Source organism: Lolium rigidum, chromosome 4 (assembly GCF_022539505.1).
Source record: "Lolium rigidum isolate FL_2022 chromosome 4, APGP_CSIRO_Lrig_0.1, whole genome shotgun sequence".
Lineage (NCBI taxonomy): Eukaryota > Viridiplantae > Streptophyta > Magnoliopsida > Poales > Poaceae > Lolium > Lolium rigidum.
Window position 1 is genome coordinate 181,652,855 of NC_061511.1, and position 22,401 is coordinate 181,675,255.

General features: G+C 47.8%; 1 protein-coding gene across 1 annotated transcript; it reads left to right on the forward strand.

Moving 5' to 3' along the window:
- Positions 1-16,322: 16,322 nt before the first annotated feature.
- Positions 16,323-19,174, forward strand: LOC124706509 (probable mediator of RNA polymerase II transcription subunit 26a). The gene is made up of 9 exons (XM_047238176.1): positions 16,323-16,985; positions 17,102-17,170; positions 17,249-17,331; positions 17,718-17,773; positions 17,869-17,996; positions 18,099-18,126; positions 18,216-18,592; positions 18,672-18,813; positions 18,908-19,174. Exons 1-9 carry the CDS (start codon positions 16,338-16,340, stop codon positions 19,030-19,032), a joined length of 1,656 nt encoding a protein of 551 aa, XP_047094132.1. The 5' UTR covers positions 16,323-16,337; the 3' UTR covers positions 19,033-19,174.
- Positions 19,175-22,401: the final 3,227 nt, after the last annotated feature.

The following is a 22,401-nucleotide window of genomic DNA, read 5'->3' on the forward strand; positions in this document are numbered from 1 at the left end:
TCAATGCGTCATAGAATGTATAGGAGTGGCCGTGGCCAAACCCATGCATGTGTACAAAATCCGCTCTCGAATACAAAACCGATTGAATTACAACGAAAGAGTAACCCTCCCACTCAACAACGGCCCATGTTCAAGCAAGCAGGGCGACAACAAGAAACCAAAACTGCACACTATACTATTACATGGGACAAAGCCAAATCCACTATTTGCACCTCTTCACGGATAATAATAGCTAAACTTTCCGCCGTCAAGTTCAGGTTCTGAAACATGCGCCTACCTTTTTTCCTTCCATATGTGCCACACGATGTAGATAGAAACTGCTGCATCTGTTCTTACATTTTCGTCCTTGGGCTGCTGAGCTAATTTGCTCCACCAATCACTAATGGAAGACGAAGAATTAGCATAGAGAAACAATTTCGATGACTATTTCGAAACTGAACCCAGACTTCTTTGGCATAAGGGTAGTGCAGTGTCAGGTGAGCAGCGGTTTCCAAAGTTTGGTCACACAAGCAGCAGGAGTCTCCATGAGGCCCGGAAATGCAATTCTAAAGGCGCCGTGGCCTATCGGTCAAGTATCCACCATTCAAACAACGTCGCGATTCGTGCATCCTTGCGTGCATCATTAAGTTATAAACTAAGTTAGATAAATTGAAACTTAATCGTGCGATTCGTGTATTCTGTAGCACGAATCACGAGGAGAAACGGACGTCGAAAACTTGACCGGTAGATCATCGGATCGCTAGAAAAATCACTTTGCCATGAGGCCATCCTCTGGCAAGAAGTCTGTCGGCAGTCCAACACCTGGTTTGAATCATCAACCAGACGAATTTTTTTGACCTTGCCTTCAGCACGGAGGCCACACTTTCATCAATTCAGCCTGAGGAATTATCCCAAAGAACTGAAAACAATATGCTGATTTAGCTGAGTACTTTCCATCTACAGCGATTTTCCAAAAGATCTTGTCATTAACTCCTTATTATCATAGCCAAGCACAATGCCCTGAAGCTGTGACCACAGATCGATAAACGGATCCAGTTGAGTTGTTGTTCATTAGTTATCCTGTTTAAGCCACGCATCCATCTCCCATTTGTCAACCCAGCCTGGTTACAGTCAGATTTCCTTCTGGCCAAAGGGAAGATGGTGCAATCAAGCGCGGAGATTTGCCATTGAGTCACCTATCATGCCAGAAACTTGCTTTCTTGCCATTACTGCGAATAGAAAACCACAGTACAAGCAGCAAAAAGTTGCTTTGTCAGTCTCATCGCAGGGGAGCATTAAGATTGAGATGGGAATGGTTGAGATGGTCCGATGACAATAAACCTTGGAAAGATCAGTAAATATTCAGGCTTAACTTTTTAAGAACGTTGATAAGTTTGTATTATAAACTCTACATGTTGCGGCGATCTGGCCAGAAAGTTTGATGTAGTACACACACCTGGGCATTTCTCCGGCCGGGCTTTAAAAAAGCCCAACTGTAAATTCCCAAGCCCGAGCCCTGTCGGGCCTGAACTTCAGATTTGCAAATCAGGCCCGCACCTGGCCCGAACGGAGGAAAGCCCGGCCTGAACTAGGTTTGAATCCAATTTTCTGCAAGCCCAAATCCAGCCCGGCTCGATGTTCAGGCTCCAAAATCAGGGCCGAACCTGGCCCGACATGTAAGCCCGGTCCAGGATTTTCGGTCCGGGCTGGACCGGGCTGCCCATGCCCAGCTGTAGTACACACGATCAACATTACTGGTTCCTTCTAGAAATAGGCATCTCGAGGTTTATATTTGAAAATTGCAAAATCAGACCTAAGACCTTGCTGCAGACGTGAACGTTGAAGGATAATGGTTGTTCACTAGTGAATGAATATCACGTGCATTTTCTGGTGTTACCTCTATTCCGAAATATAAGCTTTTTTAGAAAGCAAACTTAACTTTCTAAAAATACTTATATTTTAAAACGGAGGTATTATGTAGGAATTTAGACCCCTTTTTATTAGTCAATACGTGTTCCTTGGATTGACTTTGGTGTAATGAGCTAAAGGAGGATCCGGAAGGTATTTTTACCTAACCTAATTGACCGGACTATTTTTGTACACCTTATAACTGGAAAAAATAAGTGCAGCTATTGGGTTTAGCGCATACACTATACCGTCCACTTTAATTTTCATAAGGTGAACATGTTGACTCTAACTCTTATCTTAAAATTGTAAAAGTTAGCCCTGCTAATTGTTCCAGTCAACTTTGCTGCCCTTAAAGAGATTAAGCTTTTCTCAAGGATACAATCGAGTCTGATCTCTAAGAGCATCTTCACCAGCGGTCCCGATAGCTATTTGGGAGTCGGTGGCTAAAATGGGCTCACACGAGCGCATCCCAAAAAGTATCGGCGCGTTTTTGAGCCCAATAGAGACGTCGGCAACCCTGTGCCGGCCCCTTCGCAGAGGACACGGATCGGGAACGCCGACGCGTCACGTTTTGCGATGGGGCCGCGCTGTCAGTGACACCAGGGCGTCGCGCGGGAGATTTCCCGCCACGACGCCGCGCGGGAGGTTTCCCCCTCGCAGCCGGTCCATATTAACCCCTTCATCCCCGCCTCTCACTTCATTTGTGCAAAAATCTAAACCCACAATGTACGATGCGTGGGAGGAGGCGGCGCTAGCGGCGATCGTAGATGACGTGGCGGAGGACCTGCAGCTCGAAGAGTACGATGCGTGGGAGGAGGCGGCTTCTAGCGGCGACCGTAGATGCATTTTTCACCAATGAGCGGCAACTGCAGGAGGCGGAGTGGCGGCACCAGGAGGCGGTGCGGCGGCAGCGGACTGTCGAGTGGCGGCAGTAGCGGTGGGAGGAGCTTGCGCGGCGGCGGGAGGTGCGGGAGGAGTAGTAGTGTCAGGATGAAGTCTACGAGTGGCGGCGCTTGAAGCAGCTACGGCTACGGAGGCAGGAGGTGGAGTACCGTCGGCGGTAGGAGGAGCTGAAGCAGCAGCTGCGTCAGGAGGCGGTGGCCGCGGATGGAGCGTCCTACTTGGCGTTCGCGGCGGACTTAGCAGCAGGGGATCGATGACGGAGGAGCGGCGGAGAGAGCAAGCGGCGCAACAGCGGGAGATCGTCCACCTCTCCATAGAGTTGGGTGGCCAGTAGGCTAGAGCTGAAGCCGATTTCACATGTCATCCAAAAATGAGGAATGAATAATGTTTTACTGCCTGTGAAGCGAACCCGGATTCGCTCTGCTAAAACATTATTTATTCCTCGATCCTGAATGACATGAAAATGAAACCACAAAAAAATGTTTAGTTTGTCTAAAAAATTCTATCAAGACTGTCGTATAAGGGTGCCGGTGTGGGAACATCTCCCCCAAGTGGAGGATGTAGTGTCTGCGCCCTGCCAACATCTATTTGGAGGTCACCGGTGGAGACGAGCAAGACAACTAAACAGGATTTGGGAACAGTCAACAATCTGGTGGTTGGAACTTCAAAAACTTCCACCACTCTTGTCTAGTGTGATCTTGCAAGACTGAGCAATTATGTTACTACGGGGTACTATGTGCTACAGCAGTGCAAGACAACGACATGATCGCAAGTAGCTGGCTTCGAAATATTGATTGCTGAAATCGTCATGCCATGTTAGTGTCGCTTGCTTGCTGTGGCAACAAAGCTCAGAAAAGAAAAAAATCCAAAGCTTGTTCTTGCTAGTTAAGCAGGAAATTTTCCCACTGAAATGGACAAAATAATAAATGTTTCAAGCTGATCAAGATATGATTGCAAAACACTATTTTAGGTAGCAAAGGGAAATAGCCTAGTCATTTGGCAGTTGGTTGAGTAATAATCATCAGTCTTTTTCAGAAGCGGTTAGTTAAATCGTGATAAAATAATCTTTGGGCGCTGGTCCTGGGACCAAGTGCGTGAATATATGACGTGGATCCAGCAGACATTGTCGGTTTTGCCAAGTCGGAACGAGTCGTCCATACATTTATCTTTAGTATTTCCAGCTGCCTGTGATTGCAACCTGAAGTTCTTGGGCAAGTCAAGCATTATCTCCAGGAAATGATGTGAGTTGCTTCGGAAACATCAAAAAATACCCAGACATGGGGCTTAGTAGTATTTTCTAGAGCACAGCACACACATCTTGAAGAAATCGATAGATTGGCAATGTACTAATATAATTGAAGAAATCGCACTGAAGATTCAAAAGCTTGACGGGGAGGGAAGGAAGTAATCCTGGAAAAAAAATCGAAACTGAAACAAAATGAACAAAGTGATACTACTAGCTGCCGCTAGAACCGTGGATTTGCTAAAACATGGATGCGCGTGAACCAATAGTAAAATTGGAAAGAGAAAATACTAATCAAAAACAAAAATAGCATAAATCATGCGTGTAAAGAACATACGCCCCCTACCCTAACCTCTCCCGCACCCCACCCTCCGCCGCCGCCGCCGCCGGTAGCGCCGCTGGGGCAAAGTCCGTCGGGGCGTGGCGGCGGCGGGGGTCCTTCCTCGTCACTGCATGGAGAACGGCGGCCGGATCCCACCTCCTCGATGCATGGCGGAGCAGGCGCGCGTGGGATGGGCGACGACGGCGGCGGCCCTCCTCCCGTCGGTTGTCCCATGGCGGACCGGTCGGCGCGGTTGGGATGGGCGGCGCTGCGGTCTCCCTCCTCTCGTCGGCTTCCCGCAGCACTCCGGCAGGGGCTGGTGGTGGGCGGCGGCCAGGCCCTCGGTCTGCGCCATGCCGTCCACCCCCGCCTCTCGTCGGTGCGTGGAGGCGATCTCGGCATCTTCTGCGACACGAGGACGCCCGGGGCAGCAGCCTTGGGTTCGACGGAGGAGGTGGCCTCTTCTTCGCCGGAGAGGGTCGGCCTGCGGTTGGTGGTGGTGGATTTTTTATCTATCACCGCCATCCGGCGGTAAGATGGAGGTGCATGGAAGCCGGCGAGGGTGTCGCCGGTGGAGGCTTGGGTTGGCCAGCCCAGGATGGTCGCCGACGTGGGGGTCCGACCTGAATAAAGGCGGTGGTTCTAGGGCCTCTCTTGCGTGAAGAGGAGGACCTACCGGAGGCCTGGACTCATGATCTGGCCGGAGGGTTGAGTTCCGGAAGGCTCCGCCGGCGAATGTAACAGTGCGTTGCCTGGAGTTTGCTGGATCGTAGGTATTCGGTCGTGCGCACCCATGCATTTATTCCGATCTTTTGGTTCTGGAGGGAGCGGCGCGAAGCTCTTTTTCTGTGTTGACATCAAGTGACTATGGATCCATGATGAAAGTCGGAAGAAGAGAATTTCATGAAGGCCGGAGGGGAGGACTAGCTAAAGGAGGTTCAACTCTACGCGCTGTTGAGGGGCTTGCTTGGTGTCCGGGCATCACAACAGCGGTATGAAAGTGGGGGCGCAGAGTTCTACCTTTCAGGGTGAAAACCCAAGGTCTGGCCTTAACTGGTTGTGCCTGACAGTGACCTTGGTGGAGGCATTGTTTTGAGAGTGGGGACTATCTTCAGGGTGAAAACCTAAGATCTTTGATCGGACAACGACGGTGTTTGATCACTGTTCCCTTCTTGGAGGCGTCGTTTTTTGGAGAGTCTGTAATTCAGGTGTTGTCATGGCGGTGGATGTATTGCTGTTGTTAGACCCGAGATACTGTAGCGGGAGTTTTGTTTCTTAGTTTTCTTTTCCTTTTTTGGCTGTGTGTATCCGTAGTGCCATTAGGGTGGTGCGTTGTTGCAGAGGCTGGGTGTAATTGGTATCTCTTGATATTAATATATTCCCTTTATCGAAAAAAACGTATGTATGCGTATGTCAAGTTTAAAACTAAAAGCCGAAACCGATACCCCTTAATTTTCTAAGGCCCCGGGCCAGATAGATTCCTCGTTGCCTTCTTCCAGACTTGTTAAGATGTCATTTAGTTTCATGCCTGGGCAGTCATCCAAAACTTCTTTCGACTAGGAAGACTGATTAAGCAGGATCATCATGCCTCCCGTCGGTGCCTTTGCCAATCTGCCTCGCTTTTGTAGCCTTCGGGACATGGAGGCGGGGTGGATATCTCGGTCCCCCTCGGTGGGAGGGCTCTGTCTTTTCTGAGTTTTAGGGTTAAGGTTTGGTGGGGCGGCGCTCAGGTGCTGGCGGCGGCGCCTTGTCGAATAAAGTCTCCCTGGCTTCATCCCCATCTCGGCGGCGACATTGAAAAGTTTGTGGAAGTGGTGTGGTTCTAGAGAACTTTTTCTGGTTGTGGGATTTCCGGATCTTTAAGGAGCTTCATCGATGATTTTTTTTTTTAAATCTTTAGGACGGATCTGGTCTTCTTGGCTTGTTCGGCGACTTCACGTCTACAACCAACACCGTCAGGCCAGCTCAGGGAGTAGCGTGCCATTCGTTGTAATTTTTGTTTTCGTTTCTTTTAATGTCCGTATCCTTGTGGCAATAAAAAAGTTTGAAACTAAAATACAAGGTGAATAACTTATGCCAAAAAAAAGATAAAGTATCCAAGAACAATATTTGCACCAAGTTTTTATTGTGTAGAAGCGCACAATTTTATTTTCTCTCTTTTAGCGTAGGCCATATGATCAAAATCTGCACGATTAAGTATCGCGGTAATGTGCGCATTTGTTACAGAAATGAAAATTTAAAAATACTACATGGTTTAGATTTATTTTTTTGAAAAATTAGATCCACCTAAACCCTGGATATTCTCGCTGCTGCTTGTGCTGGCCAATAGTGAGTCATATCCCAAGCGGAGCTCCACCGTAGGACTACCAGTACGGGTCTACCTAGGATGCCGCCGTCGTCCTACAGTATGTGATTGTGAGGTCAGCGCTCAGCTCACGCATCCATGCCGCGGTTTCCCGGGTCAGGTCCACGCAAATCACAAAACCAACCAATCCGCCGCCCCGCCCGGAATCGCAACAAAACTCCGCCCCTTTCCCGCCTGCTTCGCTTTCCCAGCGGCCGGTGGTCACGTGGCCTCTCTCGCCGTCGTCCACTCGTCCGCCGACCGCGCTCGTGGCTGCCCCTGCCCTGCCCTTTGAGGCCGCGTGTTGTGTAGATCCCTTGGACGATTAGAGTATTTTGGTTCTCTATCTCTGTCTTTTTTTTGCTTTCTTGTTTATCCTTTTGCATACGAGCAGGTGAAACACATGCGATGCCCGCCGCTCTCTGGAGTCTGGACTGGAGTACGTGGAGAAGCGGTCTGTCCATTGTTCCCGTCAACTGCTATTTGGACTGGCCGCGTGCTAAGCTCAGTCGTCGAACTGGATTATACTCCGTATGACCGTATATGCTTCCACAGCATACGTACGTAGGGAAACATTGTTTTTTGTACTCCCTGGTTGCTGCAAGGATGCTGGTGTACTACACGTTTTTTTTCTTCTGTATAATATGGTGACCTTTCTCCAGTAAATGTTACTACCGGCCAAGGAGCTGGTAAACCACTTCCTTACAATAAGCACATACATTTTTTTTTTCTTTACAGTTTACAGTAGTCCAACGGTCTAAGAATATATGCACACTCTCTCTGAAATGTATTAGTTTTTTTTTAGATAAAAGAGCATAGCCTCAGCCTCTGCATCAATAGATGCACACGGCTTGCTTTATTAAACCATAGACGTTAATTCGCTCCATCAAAATATGCAGTCGTGGAGCATATAATGTATATGCATATCACGAACTAGTGCAAAATGCGGTACACTGAAAAATGCAGCGAAACAGGTGTCGACATACGGTGGACTCCAGAAAAGTGAAGTAAAATTAAAACAGCAGACTTAAAAAAATATATTGTAAATATGCATCGCACCTCAATAAAGTGTGCTCGAGCTCCATGGAGCCATTTAGTTCGAAAAATTCAAAGACAATACTCCTTCTATCCTAAAAAAAAAGGATGTTGCGGATTCATCCGTTCGAATTAAGAAAATCTGCCACGTTGAGTCGTTTATGGGACGGAGGGAGCAGTTTAAAGCTTCAAATGAATCTGAAAGATATTCTACAGATAGTAATGTGCAAAAAAGTTGGTACTTTGGAATACACAAAAAAAAATACAGATCTCTGAAAAATATGGAGTTTTGGAAATGTGCATTGTTCACTTCTTAGATCCACACTATTGTCATTTTGTGTAGCCTAGATTCCTATACTACGTAGTAATTTTGCATTAATATTTTATATGCTTATAGTATATATATACAATTGACTACCTATAATTTTTTGCAGATTTTCTTAAAATTTTAAAATATGTACATGGAGCTCGTCCTCCATTGTGGGTTTCTGGCGGTAGGAACTACTACGTAGTATACAAAATAAAGACATCAGATTGTCATTTTCTGGCGGTAAGACATCAGATACACCAAATATGTACATTGTTTGAATATCTAGTAAAAATAATGATAATGATAAAAGCACATGTTTCGATTTAGACGTCCCACCCTAGAGGGATAGATCTCCTAATCAGTTTTTCAATGGAAGAATCACCTACACTGACGGAAAACCAAATCTGATCCCGGGTGCATATGCACCTGGTATGTATAAAACATATTTCCAAAACATAAAAAATTTAGTAAAAAAATTTAGCATATAGAGGGACATGTTCTATGTGTGCACGTAAAGTTTCACATAAAACCAACAATTTTTCTACCCTGTGTAAAAAAGACAAATAATGCCTCAAAAAATAGACTATTTTAGCACCAAAGATTTGTCTTTTTTGCACAAGGCACTGAAACATATCGGTTTTTGCTGAAACAACTTTGTAAGCATGTAATATGTCAAGGTATACACGGGGAATTTTTATTTGTATTTTTCTAACATTTTAAAATATGTTTAATATGCATTTCAAATAAAGGGTGCAAATGCACCCGGGTGTAGAAACACTCTGTCCACTGACTGAAAGCTACTTTTGTGTAACCAACAAACGTAACGCAGGAGGATGATACAGCATATTAGCAAACAAAAAATGATAGGTAAATCATAAAAAATACAAAAACTGTTTACTGAAAAAAGATGCAGCAGAAACTAATGTACGTATAAGAGGATCTCCAATAGGTGACCAATAACCCGCCCAGAAAAACCTGCTATTGTAGCGCGCGCAAGGCCAATTAGGCCGCTCCAGCGTACACCCAAAGTAGCGGGAAAACGCGGCACAAAGCGACATCGCACGTGTCAAATCTCCCACACTGGCAACAACGGGCACGATAAAAAGGACAAAGCGCGCACGCGCAACTATCATTGAACCGTCTCCTATCCTTTTTTTGCCAACACCCGTCGCCGAAGCACGTCGCTCCAAATCCTCCACCTCCACGCCGACATGCCCTTATCACCAATGAGGAGAGGCAGCACCATCGCCGAGGTGTACGAGCATGCCATGACAGCGTGGTGCGAGAACTTCCCCCAAGATGTCGTCGAGAATGTGTTCTCCCCACAGCAACGGGCTGAGCGTGAGGCCTCGAGGGAAGTGAAGCGAGCGTGCAAGGCGTTCATCCTGGCGCGGATGGAAGGCCCGACCACCATCGACGAGAACGATCCTCGGTGGGCGGATTTGTTTTCGTCCACCGCGATGAGTTCGTCGGACTCCAACATCGAGTTCGATTAGGTTCTAGATTAGTTTATTGTATTTTTAGTTTATTGCACTCTTTTTAAGTTTAGCGCACTTGTAATATATCCACCTTTTAATCTATTTTAGTTGCTCCATTTGATCTATATTTGATCGAAGTTTCTACTAAATCGTGTTTTGTGGCGTTGTATTTTTGAGCATACGAAAAAGCGCTTGCGCCGCGCGCTATCTAAAAAAGCGCTCGACATCGCACGAGCATCTGAAAAAGTATAATAATGTTGTTGTTACTTCCAAGTGGATTCTTAAACGAATACCGTACTCCTCTTGTTGTCACTGAGCTTGGTATGAGGTCACCAGCTCACCACTCATCTCATCTCTCAACTTTATCAATCCCTAGGATCTTATTGGCTACATACAAGTGAATGGATCGAGACAAGAGACAAATAAATATCTTATTTCAATCACCACACAATATTTCCATCTGTTAGATGCACATAACTGTTTCGAGGTTTGCTCTTAATGTTGGCTGGAGTCTCGAAATATATAGGTCCGTTCACAAAATTTGTTTCTTTTGACCTTGCGGAGCCAATGCCACATAGTACGGACGGGCTTCACTCGTACCGCTACTCACTAAACACCCTCGAATCGCCTCGTTGACCCCAACTTGCATGGTTGTGCAGGCAACGAGATACTCTCCATAAATGCTCCTAATTTCGCCTTAAAAATATGATTTCTTGCACAATACAAATTAAAACAAAAGATTGCACATCTTTACAATAATAATAATTAATAGCAAGGCTAGAGATTCTTAGACTAGTCACAATGGGGAGTATCATATAGTAGTATCATTCATATGATAAGTGTACGATACTATCTTCACAATGCATAGTATTATGTAGTAGTATCATATGTTACCTATATTTAATGATTTGTAGAATCTCAAAGTGTGTACAAAATTTATTTGGCATTAATTTTTCTAGTTCTACGTACTATGATACGATATATACCTATGATGCTACTACTATCTCTTTCATCATTAATTGATGTGACACATCAGCTTTTTGCATGCATGTAGTGCATGATACTAGCTATGATACTCCCATTGTAAGTAGTCTTAGTCATTCCTTTCAATTAAAATGTGATTTTAACGTGAAGAATGATGGCTATTTTCACATCCATCAAATAACAGTATTTTTCCAGGCAACCAAACAATATGACACCTAGGTACCAATTGATGTATGCCAAGGTGATGTGGACATTATCCTTCAGGTACCCAACATTAGTCTACCTCTCTTAGCCCAACTAGGGGTTTATAAAGATTGTCCAAGATTAAGATGGGCATGTAGGTCGGTTGCAATAGAGGAGACCTACCAGGAGACGGATTCTTGATGGACAAGGTAAGAAGGCGTCGATAAAGGAAAGACTAGATTAGATCTCAATGTAACCTAGTCGAGTTCAGACAGGACTCTCGGGACCTGGCCTGCTATGTAAAGGCCAGGAGAGTGCATGCCGAAAAATAGAACAACAATACGTAGAACCACCCCACAAATCCTAGAATCCTTGCCTCCTGGCGAGTCGATCATAGCAGCCTATCGGCTACCCTATTGTAACCCGATATACTCGATAAATCAAGATTAGATGAGCAGAAAGTAACAGTTATGCCTCATCGAAAACCCCGAACCTGGGTAAATCTCTCTCCCGTTTGTTTGATATCCAATAGCTCGTGTTAGCCTGCAGGATTCCGTCAACCATAAGGCTCTCATGGTAGGCATTGCCGAGAAGCTCCCTCATCACAGGGTACCAAACAAATCGCTAAAAGTAATTCGTGACCCATTTGTAACGGGCTAACACCCAGGAAACCTGCCTAGAGAAGCCCCAGATTGGACCCGGGCTAGGGCTACCAAACGCACCGTAATTGTTTGTTCCTCATATTTCCTTGGTAGTACCTCCATTACATAAAACAAATGGTCCAATGATGTATTTTCATAGTGCATTCATTCACTACTTTAAACAGTGTCATTTTTGTGTAAAGATTCTATCAAATTTAATATGCTCTATTTTTGACTAAAAGTACACGTTGTGTTTTTGAAAGGGATGTAGTAGAGGAGTGGTGTTTTGGCACATGGGATCATATGATCCCTTTATTTTAAAATGCATCTTAGATACATTTTGAAACTGTTAAGTTTCATGCACTAGCTACTTGAACCAAAAGTCCGAACTGATGGAAAGGGCTAGGCAATCTACTTGTACACTTCACAACACCCCCACTCGCGTGTGACGGGAGAAGAGGAAGTCAACACGTGAAAGAAGAAGAGCACACCGAAACAGCGGTGGCTAAAGAGGGGGGCAACAACAATTTTTAGGCTTAATTGCGAAAACCAGGGGGCAACAGCAATTTTTAGGCTTAATTGCGAAAACCATTTGAAAGCCAGGATTTGAACTTGAGACCTGAGGCTCTGATACCATGTTAAGCTTCATGCACTAGCCACTTGAACCAAAAGTCCGAACTGATGGAAAGGGCTAGGCAATCTACTTGTACACTTCACAACAGAAACATTCAAAAAAATTGAAACGCACATACATTTTCACTTTCATGAAAATTCAACTTGTCTTGTGGCGTGTGTAGAAAACACAAAGTTCTACGCTAAAAATAAAGCTTGTCACAACATAATTTTTCTCTTTTTTATATAGATCACAAAAATTATCGGTTTTTCTCGAAACTTAACAAACTCACATATATTATGAAGATTTATATGTAGAATTTTTTGTCAAATTTTTTGATACTTTGAAACATATTTTGTTGATAGAGGGAGTACACGTACCGGAAGCCAAATTGAGTTTAGCCAAATTGAGTTTCCGGGTAGTACCTGTCCTAGTCTGAAGCTGGCTCTGTTCAAGATGTTCTTGCCCTGCAGTTAGTTGGTCCTTGAGCTACCCAAGCAGGCAGCAGCCAAGCACAGATTCAACCACAAGTCCACAGCCGGTGCGGAAAAGTCTGTGGCGCATCGCACCGGAGATAGCAAGAACCACATAATATTCCCTCTCCCAAATGGAGGCAAGAAACACATGCCACTTGCGCACCGGGGATCACCGGAACAGCTGGGAGATACGGTTGCCGGGGCCGGTCTTGGAAGCAGGCGCAGGAAGCCAGGGCGTTTGACACCAGCGAGCCACCCCACCCCAGTATAGCCAAACTCGAGGGCCTGGCCGTCGCCGTCAGTTAGAAAGGCGGACTGTTATGTCTAGTCTGTTACGTCGTTCCACGCTACATGATTTTGCCGGATATACAAATACTACCCTGTGTATCGATATGAGATGTTTTAGCTATTTTTGAAGCAGGCTAGATACAAACAGAAGTGAACAAACTTACATATAAAAATAGACTAGATACAAATTAAAGTGGATGAATCAAACAAAATGTTCACCATCTTGCATATCCAAACAGAGGGAGTATATCGTTGGTGCGATGGGATAATTAGGCCAACTTCAAACGGGCTGCCGTATTCGGACAAATTTTATCCGCTGCGGTCCGCGGAGGATAAAAGCAAGGTACAACGCGCTAGCGCGAGACAGGCGCGTTCATTTTGGAGCAAACCCAACTCAAATTTAGGCTAGGTTTGCGGTACAGACAACGCCCAAGGGGAGAGTATGTCCACCTGCAAAGCCGTCCACGCGTCCCCTTCGCTCGCTCTCCCATCCTCTCACCCAGCCGCCACCCAGTGACCTAGCTCGATAAATGGATGCCGTAGCCCCGTTCGCGGGGGCGCAACTCTTGATGCCGTCATACCTGACGCCGAGGCCAAGGCGGCGGCTGACGCTGCAGTCACAGCTCCCGCCTCCTAGGTGACAGCTCCGCCACGCGCACGACCGCTAGAAAAAATCCGACGTCCCGACGCGGCGGTGAAACCGAAGAAGGAACTCATGTCGACGGAGAGGACCCTAGAGTCGAGCAAGAGATGCAACCGCCGTGATGACCAAGCTGGCGGCCGCCCAATTCGTTCAAGAAAGACCCGACCCATTAGAGAACACGGCATGGACGAAAGTTGGACAAGATCCAATTTATGGAGGGTGACATATTTTGGAAGAAGATCCATAGCTTTTTCCACGAGCACAAGCATTTGCGCGATCACCTTTTTGTGTGCGACCGGAGTAAGACCTCTCTCACTAAAAGGTGGGCGTGTATCCAAGAGTAGACCAACAAGTTCAACGCCGCCTACGACAAGATGAAGAAGCGTAAAGTGAGTGGCCTTGGCGTTGGCGACTTGATGACCCAATCTTTGGGACAATTCAAGGTTGCCAACGAGCAAATGAAGTTTAACTTGGTCCACTGTTGGACGGCGCTCAAGGATTGCTCCAATGTCATCGATGTTGATGGCGAGGCCCAAGTGCACTGCTGAGGAGACCGAGGGGGTGGACCAGCTCCAAGGCGGAGGCCAAGCGAGATGCGTCCTCACCAGCGTTGATGTAGACAATCAAGACGCTTCTTGCTGACAAGGAGTCGTCGAGCGAGAAGAGGGACGAGAGGAATCCATGGGAAAAGGAAGATGCCGTCAAGAACTACTACGAGATACGAACCAAGAAGCTATAGATCGATGCTCGTGCGACTGCAGAGGAGGTGGATAACAAGCAATAGGAGTTGGACATCCCCCTGCTCATCGAGGCGGCCAAACCATGGCGACCCCCTTGGTCGACGATATGGAACCTACTCACGAGGCATGGCTCGAGGAAAAATATATTGTTTTTAGGTCGGGATATGTGTTTCGTGTGTCATGCTTTTGGAACTCGGGTGCGTCAGCGTGTTGTATTCGAACTTCTCGTGTTGCAATGTCAGTTTCAATAATTTTCGGCGAGTTATTGACTATTTATTTGTGGTCAGCAATGTTAAATATGGAATTTTAGAAAAAACATTTGGTTGGAGGATGTAGAGAAAATGCGGACCGTCGTTGGAGCCACCACCTCTTTCTTACATCCGGCCCCCGCATCCGGACCGAAACAGTTCGTTTTTCTTGTTGGAGTTCGGCATAGGACATGTGCAATGGTTGATAAGATTGTATTATCTTAATCATGCCACATAATCTAGATATACTAATAAAATATGATGTACAATGAGTTATCTTTTAGTCCTATCTTTAGTAACGAGACATCATAAATATGTGGTGAAAGAGATTGTGCTAAGAGATGCTTGGCCATAGTGCAAAGTATCATACAATGGTATTATCCGTATGATATCAGTCTATGATACTACCTCTATACTGGTTAGTATCATCTAGTAGTATCATAATCTCATGATATTTAATTATTTGTAGAATCTCAATGCAATTGTGTGTATATGATGTATTTGACATTAAATTATCTTGTTTCACATATTATGATACCACTAGCATATCCCTCCCCATTAATTATAGTGCCACATCATATTTTTACCAAGGTGACATGCATGATACTAGCACTATGACTAGCCTAAGAGATGATCTCTTAGCTAAGAGAATGCAAAGTTTTTTTTTATATTTCTCTTTTCTCCACCTTAGTGTTTATTCTATGTGGCACTGCTAAAATATTACTAAGACCGCCTTTCTTAATCCTGCCACGTAATCTAGAATAACAATAAAATATGATGTACAACGATTTATATTTTAGTTTTTTTTTTACATCAGACATCCTAAATATGTTGTGAGGGAGAATGTGCTCTTAGATAAAAGAAGACAAAGTTTGTTTTCATCTTTCTCTTTCCTCCAGTTCAACGTTTATATACGTGGCATTAGTAAGATATCACCGTTAGATATACCTTTACTGTTTAATCCACCGAATATTGACCGAGATCAAAATGAATCTAGGTCTACCAAGACTGACGCAGTAAGCTGTGGGCAGCGGATTTAGCCAAAGGTTGTGATTAATTAATGGAGCAAAGCAAACCGTGGGCAGCGATCCGCCAGATTTGAAGCTGCAGTAGGGAAGATGGAATTATTTATTTTGCAGATATACTAGTACTACCAGTGCGCGAAGCAGGACCAGGAAGGAGGAAGAAGAGTGTCGACTCGCCGGACCCGGACGGGGTCAAACCGAGGAACCGCCGCGTGGCCCATTCTCTCCCTCTCTGACCGTCCCTGCACAGAAGGGAGCAGAAGAATCTACAGGGAGGGAGGGAAAGGAAAGGGGGGAGAAAGGAGCGGGAGCGGTTAAAAACTGCGAAAGGAAGTACTCCGTAGGAGGGAAGCGGTGACGCGAGCGCGACCTTGCTTGCCGCCAGCCAGCGTCAATATTTTGGGCCACGGGAGAGTTGTTGGTGGCTTTGTTTTAGTTTAGCTGCCTCTGCCTCTGCCTCTGCCTGTGCTCGTGTGTGTGGGCTTTGCGTTGCGTTGCGTTGCCATCCGCGTCCCTATCCAACCCGCCCCGTCCCGTATTGCCTTCTCCCCCAGCCGCACCGTCGTCTTCCTCCCCTCACCATCCCCCCTTTCCGCAACAAGGAAGGAAGAAGACCCAGATAAGATTTCCCTAGGTTCTTCCTCCTCCAACTCCTCCTCGCTGTCCAAAATCCTCCTCACGGAAACGGGGCCCCGAAGGCAGGGGACGTGGGTTTTCTCGATTCGTTCTTCTTCGAACTGTTTCTCGATTTGATTTGGTCCTGCCCCTTCCGGAGACGAATTTCGCTTTCACGATCCGGCGCACCCGATTCGCGATCAGGCAGGGGATTAGATTCCTCCCGGCGCGCGCGGCGTAAATTTGATAAGAACAAATCCACCCTAGGGAGCATCGGTTCTCCCTGTTTCTCCTCCTCGCGCGCCATCGGGGTCACCATCAGGACGGGGAGCCCGATCCCGGGGCCTGCGGCGGCGGCCATGGCCGACGGGCTGGACCGGTGGCGCGACTTCTTCCGGGGCGCGGGGGCCGGCATCTGCGAGGTGGTCGAGAAGGCCATCCTCGTCGCCGCCGCCGACGACCCGCGCGAGTTCCTGCGCCGCCGCGACCGCATCGCCGAGCGACTCTTCAACGCGCTCCACGCCGGGGCCCCGCCGCCGCACCCGCCCGCCGCGTCATGCCACGGCAGCACCACCGTCTCGCAGCCGCCAGCAACGCCCGCCGCCGTCGCCGAGGACAAGGGCAGCGTGCGCCGCGTGCCCGAGACCACGCTCGACAGCAAGGTCCACAGCAGCAGCCCCGCCGCGCCACTTCCCATCGTCGGGGACCACGCCCAGGACCAGGACTCCGACTCCGACTCCGAGGACGACGAGCGGCTCCGCCGCGCCGCCGCCAGCAACTACGGCCACACCTACGATGATGACGACGAGGAAGACGACTTAGAGAACCTGGACGCCGCCGCGGCGGCGGAGGATGACGAGGAGGATGGCCAACACCCTCAGCAGCACGAGGAGGAGGACCAGGAGGCCGAGGAGCTGGAGGCGCTCACCAACGAGATCGACCGCGAGTCGCAGGTCGTCGGGGAGGTGCTACGCATCAAGGACCTCCTCGACCACAAGCAGGACTACGTACGTGCTCACTGCCTTTTCCATTCCATGATTGCTTAACTCGTCATTTCTCACCTCACCAGTGAGCTCATAGCATTTTCATCTCAACTAACAAAAACGTCACCACTATCTTGCAGTCGGATGCTACTCTCTTCGACTCGCTCAGGAGGCTGCAGCTCATGCAATTGTCCGTCTCCGCGCTCAAGGTACCTAGTAGCATCAGATAGCGCAAACTAGATTATGTTGCTATTTGGTTTGCTAACCTTTCTGGCTGCTCATGGTAGGCTACCGAGATCGGGAGGGCTGTCAATGGCCTCCGGAAGCACAGCTCGCAGCGCATCCGCCACCTTGTGCAGACTCTCATCCAGTAAGCTCCATCAGCTTGCTTGCACATAGTTTTCCTTACTAGAGCTTTGAATTCGGACCCCGGTAGGGTGCGGTGGTTTTCTGGCGCGCATGAATGGCGTCGTACCACGTGTCCGGGGAAATCCGACCCATGTGGTTCCGATTCCATTGCGGACACGTTCTCCCGATATAAATTCCGCCGAGTTTTAAGAGTTTAATGAGCCAAATTGCTTGCCTAATGTACAGACAACATTTTGATTTATGCTAGGCCAGCTGCACTGAGAAAACATAGTTGCGTAGTCATAATTTACCTTGTTTGTCATCGCGAAATTAATACCCTATTAGTGAGATTCCGAACAAGTCTCGCAAACTATTGTTGACATCTTCAATTGCTGTTCTGTGTTTCAGAGGATGGAAAGTGTTGGTTGATGAGTGGGTCAGCACTACTAATGTAGCGCTTGCAGGTAACGATTTTGAACTTGTCTAACCATTCATTTGAATCCATCAATTTCTTAGTAAACGCTCGCCTAAGCTTAACGTGATTTTTTTTTACTTGTAGACAACTCCCCAGGCACTTCAAACCCTTCTGTTGTAGATGATGATGAAGAAGAAGAAGGCCTTCCTTCTCCGCCTTTGGATGAAGGAGCATTCTTTGCACCTGAGGCTACCGCCATTCAACTCTCTGAGGTACTGATACATTCACTCTTGCTATCTGAATGGTTTTAGTGTTGAACAACAAGATAATTAGTTTCCATTATTGTTTTGCCCGTTCCTCATTGCCACCTGAAGTTCTTTGACGAAATGGACGAAGACGGAAGTGAGTACAACTACTCGAATGTGTTCAGTTTTTCCTTGCTTACTGTATTATGTAGATTGTATGATAATTAACATTATATATTTTAACAGACTTGAGACATAACAATGATTCACGCCCTGGAAACAAGAGGGAAAACAATGGCAGGAGGCCCTCAGACCATTCGGCCGTGGCAAAACCAGAACTTAATCGTCCTGTCGGAACTGTTGAAAGAGATCAGTTCAGGAGGCCAGAATTGACAAGGCAAGAGCCATCGGTGAGGCAGACAAACCAGCAAAAACCTCAAGGTTCAAGCTTGCAAGCCAGGCCCCATGGCATGCCTAACAGGCAATCCAGGCCCCCTAGTTCCGATTCTGGATCTATGAGACCAAAGGTGGCTCCTCACCAGAAGCCCATCGGTGATATGAAATACAAAGAGACTCTAGATCACTTCGGTGTCGATAGAAAACCTGCAATGGGGCATGTGGATGTAAGTATCACATGCTACTGAGACTTAAGTTATGATGATGCTTAAGATCTCATGACTTACATCTGTTCTTTGACTCTAGAAATCAAGGCTCCATCCACAGACTTCAGCAGGGGTCAGGCGAGAGTCGGCAAAGCCGAAGATCAATGATGGTTTGGAAGGCAACGTAAGGCTGGAAGCAGCAAAACGCAAGCTCCAGGAACGGTACCAGGAACTTGAGAAAGGTTCGTGTTACCCTTGTGTCCCAGGATTTTTCTTTAATCACTTCTATATGTATAATCTTGTGGTTTACCTAACTCTGCTGTTCCATCCTCGCAGCAAAGAAGCAGCGCACGATACAAGTAATGGAGCTGGGTGACATACCAAAGCCTAAAAATCACAACAGACAGCCTGTGGCGAAGTCGAGGAATAACATTAGAAGTAGGGTACTTGGTCGGCGCTGATTCTTCTGTGATTTTTTTCCTTCATCTGATGAATTTGTTGCCATGTCTTCCTGGTCCAAAGGACAGCAGCTGAACACTTAGTTGCCAGGACCAGAACCGTATTTTTGAACATAAACACCTCTGATGGAGAGCTTTCCTCGAAGTTGCAAGAGCAGCGCTGGATGCGATAAGTTAAAGCGTTCAGCGAGATTAGTTGCTGTCTGCATAAATATTGCTCTTGCACTCGGAGCTCGGAGAGTTTAGTCAGTCATGTCTTGATAACCTGAGAGTGGACATGTAGTTCATCCTGTATCGGCTGTTTATCTTTCTTCCTGTTTAAAGGAAGCTGTAGATACATCAGATAGAATAATCATCCTTGTTCGGTACATTCCATCTAGCATCAAACTTTTACATGGATTTATTTAGCGCAACATTCTTGGTATGTTTCTTGTTCCCTTGCAACTCCGGGCTATGTCTTTGGTCGCTGGCCTACTTGCTCTTCACATGCGAACCTTAGAGCATCTCCAGCCGCGTCCCCCAAACCGCGCCGGATCGAGCGTTTGGGGGACGTGTTTCGTTCGTGCCGCGTTTGGGGGACGTCGCTCCCCAGCCGCGTCCCCCAAACGCCGCCCCCAAACATTTAAAATAATTTTTCTAGCATTTTTATTTCAATTTCCACAAACTAATACATAATTTGGAACGTGGTTTACACGAAAACACAGTTTGGAACATGGTTTTCCACAAACTAATACATAGTTTGAACCATGGTGGACACAAATATAAAATATTGCAAAGAAACTAAACCTAACTAGGCCGTGCATCGAAGGTTTCGTGTGTTCGCTGCTAAGAAAGAACACTCGAGGGCACACCCGATCACCTAAAGCTGGAAAATCCAGCGGGAGGATGGTGCCCTTGTTGGTTCTACCGATGAGGCGAACAGGCGGAAACCTCCGTGCACGTATTCGCTGCGAAGAAACAACACTCGGTCGTCCTCCTCGTCGGTGCTGTCGTCGTCCCCGTCGACGTGGTAGTCCCGGAGGCAGCGCCTCTCGTCGAAGACCTTGACGCTCATGTCCCCGTTGCCGAAGTAGGAGAACACGAGGATGAAGCCGGCTTGGAGGCTGTGGTGGCGCGCGAACTTCTCCCGGCCCGATGTTGAAGTACATCTTGCCGCGCGCGTCGTAGATCGCCTTGACGATCCACCGGCGGTAGCCGCACGAATGCTCCCGCGGATGCATCGTGCGCGGGCGTACGCCGCCGACGTACTCGGCGAAGGAGTCCGGCAGCCTCCGGATGCCGCGCGGGTCGCCCTTGAGGACGTGGACGAACTCGAACGGGACGTCCGGCTCCACGTCCATCTCCGACGATGATGAAGGCGGCGGCGTGGAAGGCGACGGCGAGCGTTCGGCCGCGCCGCGGCCACGACCACGACCACGACCGCGGCCGCGGCCGCGAGGTCCGCCTCCGCCTCTACCAGACATAGCGTCGAGTCTTGTTGAGAGATGGTGGCGGCTAGGGTTTGGGAGAGAGGCGCTAGGGTTTGTGTGTGGAGAGGGACGATGAGAGGCGCCCTTTTTATAGGCCGGAGGGAGGCGGAGGAGCGGTGGCGCTCATTAACGCCGGCACGCGGAGCTAGGCGCGACGGGACGCGTCGGCTGCGCCCTCTCGCGGAAGCTGCACCGTCGGCTGCGCGCCAATAACTTCCGTCGCGAGGTAGGCGGCGGTTAGGTTTAAATTAATTGTGCCGGCCGACGGGTCGGCCCCGCCACTCCCCGCCTCGCTTTCGTTGTGTCCGGCGTCCCCGGTGCGTCCCCCGTGGGACGGGGACGGGCTCGGGGCGCCGGACACCGAATGGGGGCGCGCCGGACGAAAAAGGGCTTTGGGGGACGCGGCTGGAACGCTTTTTTTGTCCGGCGCGCCCCAAATCGCTTTGGGGGACGGTTTGGGGGACGCGACTGGAGATGCTCTTAAGGTCAGCCTTTGCAAGTTGCAACAACCTCATGGTCAGGACTCTATTCTACATCCGTACAAGGAACGGAAGGTAGTTGAGAATTTCAGGAAAAAATGCTTGGAAATGGAACCAATGAAAGGGATAACTGAGTGACGCAAAAGGTCACCAAGATATGCATTGGCTCGGCTCGAGTGATACGGTTTGGAAATTGGGAGGGCGTGTATTCCACCAGCGGAGTGGCCGAGTAGCGTGAGCAGCCACTCAACAAAGCCCCACCACCATTTTATTCCTCCTTTCTTCTTATCCAGGGATGCATGTTCCCACTTCCAGCAAAGAGCAGTATTTTTTGGCGAATCCAGCAAAGATTCTTGCGCCGGCCATTCTTCTTCTACAAAGAAGTCTGGTCTAGCATAAGAAAATTGAAGCTTGCTACGCCAGCGTTATCAGCTGGTAGTAAAAGCCAAGACTAGAGTCCTATCGTCTTTACATGCCGTAATTCTACAGAGAACGGCGTGTGAATTTTCACAGAAGTAGTAGGGAATTTCCATGTCAACGAACACGTGAAGAGGCTAGGTACACCAAACAAATCGTCGTCGGCGCGTGCCATGGAAGCACACATTACGCGACCAGCATGTAGATCACACATCACAGTCGTCGCTTATTAACACACGTAAGAGCAACTCTAAAAGATATGGAACCTTAAAATAGCCGTTTTTTTACGGTTTTCGCGTTAAAAGGCCCGAACAAATCCAGTATATTTTTCAAAACCGTAGTTTTTAAAGTATTTTCTAAAACTTAGTTTTTTAAAGATACACGGTAGAATCATCTCCCGAAGCGGGTTTTTTACTTGAACTACGGCGGGCTTACGCTAGCCTGAACAACTTTATAACCAAACGGGAGAAAGTACATGGGTTCATTACAAGCGAGTTTTTGAAGGGCAGATGGAGCTAGTGTAGAAGAAGGAGCTCAGGGTGGATCATGTCCATTACACCAAGAATTAAGAAAGCAGGTCGAGGAGGGAGTGTTGCATCTAAAGGCCCAGAACCTGACGTCCTCAATGCACCTGCAAGAGACAAGGGAGAGATTCTCCGCAACGCCGTTGAAAGTCTGGGCGTTACTCCGCTTCCATATGCTCCATGCAATGGCAGTGTTGATGGTGGACTCTTCGAAACTGCAACAACTCTTGATGCAGAAGTCGGCGAAGCTGGCGCAAGCACCGGGGTCAAAATCACGACGGAAGAAAGCCCAAACCTCCACCGCCCAGGGGCACGAGAGTAGCAGTTGATCCGTATGTTCGTCGAGGTTGCACAAGAGGTAGGTGGCAAAGGTAGAGAGGTGATGTCAAAACCGCCGCTCGTTATAAGGGAGACGTTTTTCCTAGCCAGCCAGCAGAAAATCTTGCACTTTAAGAGGCAACACTCGTCCAAACCTTAGCCGCC

What these genes read in the sequence shown, in the direction of transcription:
- LOC124706509 (XM_047238176.1), top strand. Translation starts at nt 16,338, where the DNA reads ATGGCCGACGGGCTGGACCGGTGGCGCGACTTCTTCCGGGGCGCGGGG. An exon ending in TGTCCGTCTCCGCGCTCAAG is followed by an intron (nt 17,171 to 17,248) that starts GTACCTAGTAGC and finishes TGCTCATGGTAG; the next exon opens with GCTACCGAGATCGGGAGGGC. An exon ending in GTACCAGGAACTTGAGAAAG is followed by an intron (nt 18,814 to 18,907) that starts GTTCGTGTTACC and finishes CCATCCTCGCAG; the next exon opens with CAAAGAAGCAGCGCACGATA.